This window comes from Gossypium arboreum, chromosome 9 (assembly GCF_025698485.1).
Source record: "Gossypium arboreum isolate Shixiya-1 chromosome 9, ASM2569848v2, whole genome shotgun sequence".
NCBI lineage: Eukaryota > Viridiplantae > Streptophyta > Magnoliopsida > Malvales > Malvaceae > Gossypium > Gossypium arboreum.
This window is the reverse complement of record NC_069078.1, coordinates 69,966,410-69,974,743: the sequence shown is the minus strand read 5'-3', so window position 1 is coordinate 69,974,743 and position 8,334 is coordinate 69,966,410. Positions and strand designations below refer to the sequence as shown.

Sequence of the window (8,334 nt, the reverse complement as noted above, 5' to 3'; positions counted from 1 at the left end):
AGAAACTTGCCCAATCCTGTAAACTCGGATTCGGTCAAGAAGTATTTCACCTGAAGAAAGGACGGCCAGAGTGAAAACCCGCAAAGGGCGCTCTGAATTCGCAAAAAAAAAAAAGAGGCAAATGTGAAAACCCGCAAAGAGCACTTTGGAACCAAAAGGGCCTTTGAGTTGAAAACCCGAAAACGGGCAGCTCAAATTTTGAATATGGGGCATATGACAGTCTTGTCCTCCCGAAATTAACAATATAGAAGAATGTTACACCTTGGAGCATCAACAAAAGACGCGGGATCTCCTGAACACACATTTGGTTCGAATGAGCCTTTGAGAAACTAGAATAGTGAAGCTCATGCTGCGATATTTGAGGCACCTTTTCCTCATTTTATTTTAAGCCTTACCAGATTTGTTGTCCTGTTTAATGTATTCACTTTAAGTTTTGCTCAATCAAATTCCATCTTGTCCATTATGATAATCTTTTTCGAGCATTTTTTTTGTTGAAATCACGATTTTTGCACTTATAACATTTACATAAAAGAGGTTACGCATATTACTCTGGAAAGTTTCTAAACAGTACAAGAACTTGAAGTAGGGCCACTAGGCAGAATTAACCAGACTCAAAAGCGGGAAACATTGGAGAAAGAATAGTCCAAGTTGTGACTATTTCTTTGAATCTTCTATCAAAGATAACGACAAAGCAGGAAGACACGATAGTGCATCGATGATAGAACCCGGATGAACTATTAGCAACGATACCTTAAACATTTAAAAAGAAACCACTCTCATGATATATACATTCGTAATCATTCATTTAGTTAGGAGCATTTGGTTCATTCGAGTCATGGCATCCTAATCATTAGGCATGAACTCATATGCATTATATAAGTTAAGTCCTTCAAGGGACAATGAAGATCGATGTGCCTTTATCCCCTAAAGAGTAGGGTAACATGCTAAAGCATAGTAGATCTGACCTTCCTTGAAAAAGATAACAGATTTGGCATCTCTGTAGCGGCGGAGAGCATATCGAAGATAACAGATTTGGCGTCTCTGTAGCGGCGGAGAGCAGATCGAAGATGATTTGGCATCTCTGTAGCGGCGGAGAGCAGATCAAAGATAACAGATTTGGCTTCTTTGTAGCGGCGGAGAGCAGATCGAAGATAGCAGATTTAGCGTCTCTGTAGCGGCGGAGAGCAGATCGAAGATGATTTGGTATCTCTGTAGCGGCAGAGAGCAGATTAAAGATATCAGATTTGGCGTCTCAGTGGCGGAGAAGCGATTGAAGATAGCTGATTTGGCGTCTCGATGGCGGCGGAGAGCGGATCGAAGATGATTTGGCATCTCAGGCGGAGAGAGTAGATCGAAGATAACATTTGGCGTCTCAGGCGGCGGAGAGCGATCGAAGATAATGATTTGGCGTCTCAGAAGGCGGAGAGCGGATAAAAATAACAGATCGGTGTTCCTGAGTTTTCAAGAAGTAAGTTGAAGATAGCAAATTTGACACTCCTGAAGACATCAAAATACCTTTAGGGAAGATGAGGAGCAAGATCCTGAGATTTAACCAGATCTGGCAAATTTGGTCCTTTTTATAGTCTTTGCTCCATTCTCGTTACACGACAATCAGCAAAGAGGGGCAGCCGTAAGGCCCAAATTTTGCCCAGGACCCAATAAACCAAATAAATAAATACAATACCCAATTACAGCCCAAATATTAAAATCCTAAAAGCCTAATTAGCCCACAACCTTAACTAATTTTCAGTAAAAAAAAAAAGAAAAAAAACCTAGCCACCTCCACTTACTCCACTTACACTTGCAAAAGTCAAAAGAAGAAAAAAACAAAAAAATGGGCAGAAAAGAAGCAAGAAAACAAGGAAATATGTAGCAAATCCATGGTATTTCGGCTACAAAGCCTGAAATCCCGGATTTTTTTGGGCACAAAAACAAGAATATTGTAAAAAGGAAGAGGGAGGTTTTTTTGATAAAAAAAAAAGAGATTGAAAAAAAAGTGTAATCTCTCTGAAGATTTTTCTTAAAAAAAAAAACAGCAAGCAATACAAAAAGAAAAGATAATAACAAAGCAAAAAAAAAAAAGAAGTGCAAACCAGCTTAAGGTTTTTTTCTTTTCTTTTTTATTTTATTATTCGAACCTATCTCTTCTCATTCATGTATTAAAATATATCAAGGTATATATATAAGAAATATATAAAAAAAACCTTTTTGAAATTTCCGGCCACCGTGCGCGGTGGCCGGTGACGGTGGCCGGTGGCGGCGGATGGCGGCGGAGGAGCCGGAGTTTGGTCGGAGGGAGAAGGCCTTGAGAGAGTTTGAGAGAAAGAGGTTAGTTTTTTTTTTATGAAATGGGAAAAATGAGTTTTTTTTTAAGAATTTTAACTTATATAGCCCCATCAAAACGACGTCGTTTTGGGTTTAAGCCACTAATACCAAAACGACGTCGTTTTGGCTCTTAACTCATGACCGACCCGCGACTCGACCCGCTCCAACTTCAGGATCCGCGTGTTTTCATTGGAGGGGCTATTTGCGCGTTTAGCCCCTCTGCTTTTTATTACTTTGCAATTAAATTGTTTTTATTTTTAATTTGGCACCAAAATTTGTCGCAATTTTCAATTTAATCCTAGCTGATGATGTGCATTTTATAAAGGGGGTTATTGCACTTTAGGCCCTCTGTTGTTTCACGCACATTTAAATAGGCCCTTTTTTTTATTTTTAAATTTGCCCCAGAACTTCATTTTTAATTCGAATTTAGTCTCTTTTTTTAATTTAAGTTGATTTGTATATTATCTTTGCTACTTTAATTTTTAATATTAGTTCAATAATATTATATATATGATTTTAAATACACTCTTTTATTTTTTTATTATAAATATTATTATTTTATTTTCTTTATGTTATTATTATATCGCATCGCTTTTTTTATCATATCATTATTATTTTCATGTACACATTATTTTCATGATTATTATTGTGTTTATTTTTACTACTATTATTGTATTTATTATTAGTATTAGTATTATAATTACTATTATCATACTTATATATTTATATGTAAAGTTATTAATGGTTATTTTAATATTATCATCATCTTAATATTAATATGTACTTATTTTTAACATAATATATATATATATATATGTATGTATATATTTATGAAGTATTATTAATAATTGTTTTGTAACATTATTATTATTATTTCTAGTGTGTATGTATTATATATATTTTAATACTATATTATGTATATATTATATTATATTTATATATATATTATATTTTATGTATATATTTTTAATATCACATTATTCATATATTTTTATTATTATTTATCCCATGTAAATACTTTCAATACTACATTGTGCATATATTTTTGTCTCTATTATATATATACTTTTAATATTCAATACTATTATTATGAATGTGTCTTTGGTATACGCATGTATATATATATATATATATATATATTTTAATTCATATATTATTATCATTATTTTCTACGTTATATTATTATTATTATTATTATTATTATTATTATTATTATTATCATTATCATTGTCATTGCCATTTTGTTGTTCCATGTTTTATTCATTTTCATTTATTCGTTAATTTGCTTATGTCTTGATCATTTCATTTTCCTCATGCATTTGTTTATATTTACATATTACTAGTCTTGCTATTACTTCATCTTTTATAATTACTCATATTATCGCTCTTTGACACTTATCGCACCTATTATGTTATTATTCACATTAATATTATAATTTGCTTTTATGTTTTACTATAAATCATGTTATTTTTCTTACTCAATATATTAAAACAATTCTTTCATAAAAGTAATATTCCGTATTAGGTAATTCGAGATAATCGTACCCTAACTTACTGGGTTTCGATTCTTCTTATTTAACCTAAATAATGGAATATTCCTTTTAATCACAATGTGAGTTAAAAAAAATGTTTATTTTTGGAGATACGAGGTGTGGTGCCCTAACTTACCGGGTAAGACATGTTGTTACCTCGAAATAAGATTTTTCGCAAATAAAGGCAATACTCGGTGTTTGATGATTCAAGAATCATACCTTATCGTGCTGGGTTGTGATTTCTCGTTTGCTCAAAAACAATCAAATATTCTTTTAGGTTTTCACCCATGCTTATTAAAAACCTTTCAAAACAAAGGATGTTCGATGATTGGATATTTGAGAATCGTGCCCTATCGTGTTGGGTTGCGCTTTTTCATTTATTCTAAGCAATCAAGATCCCTTTGAAGTTTCATCCACGTTTTCTAAAACCCTTTAAAATGAAAGAAGTGTTTGATGTTTGGGCGATTCAGAATAGTGCCCTATCGTCTTTGGGTTGCAATCTCCGTCGGATCAAATAATCAAATATCTCTCCGGGATTTCACTTGTATTTTCCAAAGTGAGGCAATGATCAATGTTTGGGAATTCGAAGAATCGTGCCCTACTGTGCTGGGTTTCGATTTTTTGTTGGACTAAATAGTTGAGCATCCTTTCGTGATTTTCGAATTATAAATTTCCGGACATCGAAACAAGAAAATTTTTGACGATTAACTCGGGTTATTCAACTTTTATAAAAAAAAGCCACATTTAAAAAACATTTTTAATTTTAGACATAAGGACAATATTTAATCGATTTGGTACCAATTTTGGGCGTAGTGAGGGTGCTAATCCTTCCTCATGCGTAACCGACTCTCGTGCCCGTTTTCTAAAATTTTTGTAGACCAAAATTGTTGTTTTAGTAAATCATAAATGTTTTATTAAAATAACCAAATTTTTAGGTGATCCGATCACACCAAAACAAAAGATCGGTGGCGACTCCATGCATTTGTTTTTCAAAAGTCGATTACCTTTTTTTTTAAATTTTTTTTAAAATTTTTAAATCAAGGAATAGTTTCGACAAACTTAATTAGAAAACACTGAAAAAACACTTGTCAAGTGTTGATTGGATAAAAATTTTATACTTAATAGTGTTAAAACTTAATTACTAATATTTTTAAAATAAATACCTAATTGGAAAAAAATATAAATACCGAATTAACTTTCATACCAATCTCATTGGTACTTAACCCAGTAAATATATATATTTATACAAGCGTGACAGAGGAAAAAGCAAGAGAGAGGACCCACGTTGGCGTGAAATTAAACCGCTACTGCGGCCAAGCCAGGGTTGCATAAAGAGAGGAGAACGAAAGGCACGTAATCGTGTGACTTGCTTTTTCAAATAAATTTCAAAAATCCAATGAGAAAAAGCATTGAAATACTTTGAATCTAACTCTTCACCAAAACCTTATCCCTCACTTCAAATCATTTGTTACTGCCAAAGTTTTTTCCCCCCCTGATTTCTGGTAAGTTCTTTATCTCTTTTGGCTGATTTATTTTGCTTTTGATTGATTTGTTTCTATATATTTCAAAATTTTCTTTCGTACATTTTTCGACTTATTTTGTTATATGTCCAGATGCTAAAATTTATTTTTTGATGTTTTTTTTTTCTCTTTGAATCATTATTTGTCTTTATCTGGTTTGATAGGTATTTTGAGTTCTTGGATAATTCTGTATTAAACCATATTTTTGTTATCTTGTCTGAGTTATTGAAGTGATTTTAGATTATAAAAATCAAACTTTAAAGTACTCAGATACATGATTTTGGCCTTGATCCTTATCTTATGGTCAATTTTGGTCCTTTATTTAATTGGATTCTTGCTGATATTATGATACTCCGAATTCCTCTTGAAATCCAACAAGTTTTTTTTTTTTTTTTTATATGCTAGAATTTGTTTTATTTGGATATGGAATATGTTTGGAGATCTAACTAAAAATCTGATAGGAGCCTAAATCTTGAGTGCAGAATTTATTTAAAAAAAAAAAAAAGAAAAAGAGAAAAAGAGAGAGAGAATAGAAGAAGAGAGGAGAATATGTTTAGGAATTTCTGAATATTTTTCTTACCCTGTAACTATACCAATATGTCATAATATAGCTAGTCTAGATAATTATTTACAATACTGCCACAAAATCATGTTTTTGAGTAGCTTTTATTTTTGTTTTATTGTACAGACCAATTTTCAGTGCCGGGAAACAAGATTTTGGTGACGATTTCTCAACCCTTCAACTTTGTTTCTTGAGTAGTGAAGAATATGTGTTGTTTGCTTATATCTAGTTGAGTATCTTTAGAAATCCAAATAGCGGATTTAAGGCTTTTGATCTTTGCTGGAAATGGAGCATCTACCTGTTGAAGTAATTGGAAATATTTTATCTCGCCTTGAAGGTGCCCGGGATGTGGTGATAGCCTCTGCAACATGTCGAAAATGGCGTGAAGCTTATCGGAAACACCTTCACACCTTAGCATTTAATTCTAATGATTGGCCTGCTTATTGTGATATTTCACCTATACTATTAGAGATCTTGATTACTCGAACAATCTTCCAAACAACAGGACTGCAAGGCTTGTCTATTTTGATGGATGATGCTGGTGAGTTCACGGCTTCAACTGTTATTGCTTGGCTCATGTATACCAGAGAAACCTTGCGCCGGTTGTTTTATAATGTCCCGACTAGCCCAAATGTTAACATTCTTGCAATATGTGGGAGGCAGAAGCTGGAAATATTGGCAGTAGCCCACAATTCTGTAACAGGTGTTGAACCTAATTTTCAGAGATTCCCTTGTTTGAAGTCCCTCTCTCTGAGTCATGTTTCTATTTCAGCTTTGGATTTGAGCCTATTGCTCACTGCATGTCCAAAGCTTGAGAGCTTGGAACTTGTTGACCCAGAGATAGCAATATCAGATGCACAGGTGACGGTTGAACTGAGTAGCCCGACACTAAAGAATATTTATGTTGAAGCTATTAGTTTGGATAAATTTATCCTGGAGACTGATAGTATTGAGCGTTTGCACTTGAGGGATTGTGCCCTTGAGGTTTTTGAATTGATTGGGAAAGGCACTTTGAAATATTTTAAGATTGATGATGTTAGTGTGATACATCTTGACATTGCTGAGACTGTTGATAATCTTGAGGTTATTGATGTAAGTAGCTTCACAATAATCTGGACAAAGTTCTACCAGATGATTTCAAGATCCTCAAAATTGAGGAAGCTCCGGCTTTGGGACGTCACTTTTGATGATTATGATGAGGGTATCGACTTGGAAACAATTGCTGTTTGTTTTCCACAATTGAACCATCTTTCATTATGCTACGAATTGAGAGATGGTCTCATGCATTATGGTCTCCAAGGATCTTCTAATTTGGAGAATGTGACAGTGCTGGAGCTTGGATGGACTGTAATCAATGACTTCTTCTCGCATTGGGTTGAGGAGCTGCTAAAACGATGCCCAAATCTTAAGAAAATTATTATTTTTGGGGTTATTTCAGAAGCCAAGTCACACGAGGAATGCCAGATATTGGCCAAATTCACCTCATCTATTGTTCGGCTTATGAGGAAATACATGCATGTAGAGGTGCAATTTGAATATGAGTAAAGTTCTCTCAATTGAATTTCTAAAGTCAAGTCCTGTATCAGTTGTGAATTATATGAGCAGATATGCAGGTAGAATTTACAAAATGTAAATCCCAAACATCTTGCCTTTTTGTGTCTTACAATTCATTGATGTCATTTTTTCAGTTTGATAGGAAAATATATGCAATCAAAAGAATAAGTTGTTTTTTTCACTCAATTGTCATTTTGCTCCTTTGCTATTATTGAATATTGACCATGTTGTTCTCTTCCAGAATTGAAGATCTCTCTCATTTTTTTGCCTGCATTCATATGGAATGTCCTTTATGTATTATTTGCCTTATATTAACACCTTTGATGAAGCTAAAGTTTCAAAGAGCTTTATCCAAAATTAATATTTTGTTTTGTGTGTATACACATTATACCCATATTAGTATGTTCTGCTTATAAAATGGATGAGAATCATTGATAAAATAGCAGTCCATGATTAGAACATTCCAAGACAAAATGGTGAGTGCTTGTCTCTTGCTGATCAAGATAAAACTACCCCATCAAAGCATTTCTACAGTTTTGGGACTTGTACAATTTGTACATTTATTTCGTTGTCATTTTATGACTTTGCTTCTGGTTGAACCAATTACTAGCAGTGTTTGTATCTTTGGTTCTTTAACTGTGATTGATTCTCTTATCATGAAACAGGGTGAATGTTCCTTTTGAATTTTCTGTTCAGTTATCATGTGGAGGCATATTGTAGGGTGCACGGGCCACTAACAGAGATCATAAAGTACTAAAAGAGTTGTGATTTTCTTTTGTATTTCCTTTTGCACTGCAATTGTTAATTACCTTTTCAGAATCCACCTTAGAAACTTGAATAA

The 8,334-nt window shown here is 33.3% G+C and overlaps 1 protein-coding gene across 2 annotated transcripts; it reads left to right on the top strand.

The window, feature by feature from the left end:
- The first annotated feature begins 5,110 nt into the window (after window positions 1-5,110).
- Window positions 5,111-8,334, top strand: LOC108454877 (F-box/LRR-repeat protein At1g67190-like). Of its 2 annotated transcripts, none has more exons than XM_017753483.2 (2): window positions 5,111-5,359; window positions 6,277-8,334. In XM_017753483.2, the coding sequence occupies exon 2, from the start codon at window positions 6,468-6,470 to the stop codon at window positions 7,482-7,484; it is 1,017 nt and encodes a 338-aa protein (XP_017608972.1). In that variant the 5' UTR covers window positions 5,111-5,359; window positions 6,277-6,467; the 3' UTR covers window positions 7,485-8,334. The 2 variants fall into 2 exon arrangements, with proteins under 2 accessions (XP_017608972.1, XP_017608969.1); XM_017753480.2 differs by having other exon boundaries at window positions 6,066-8,334.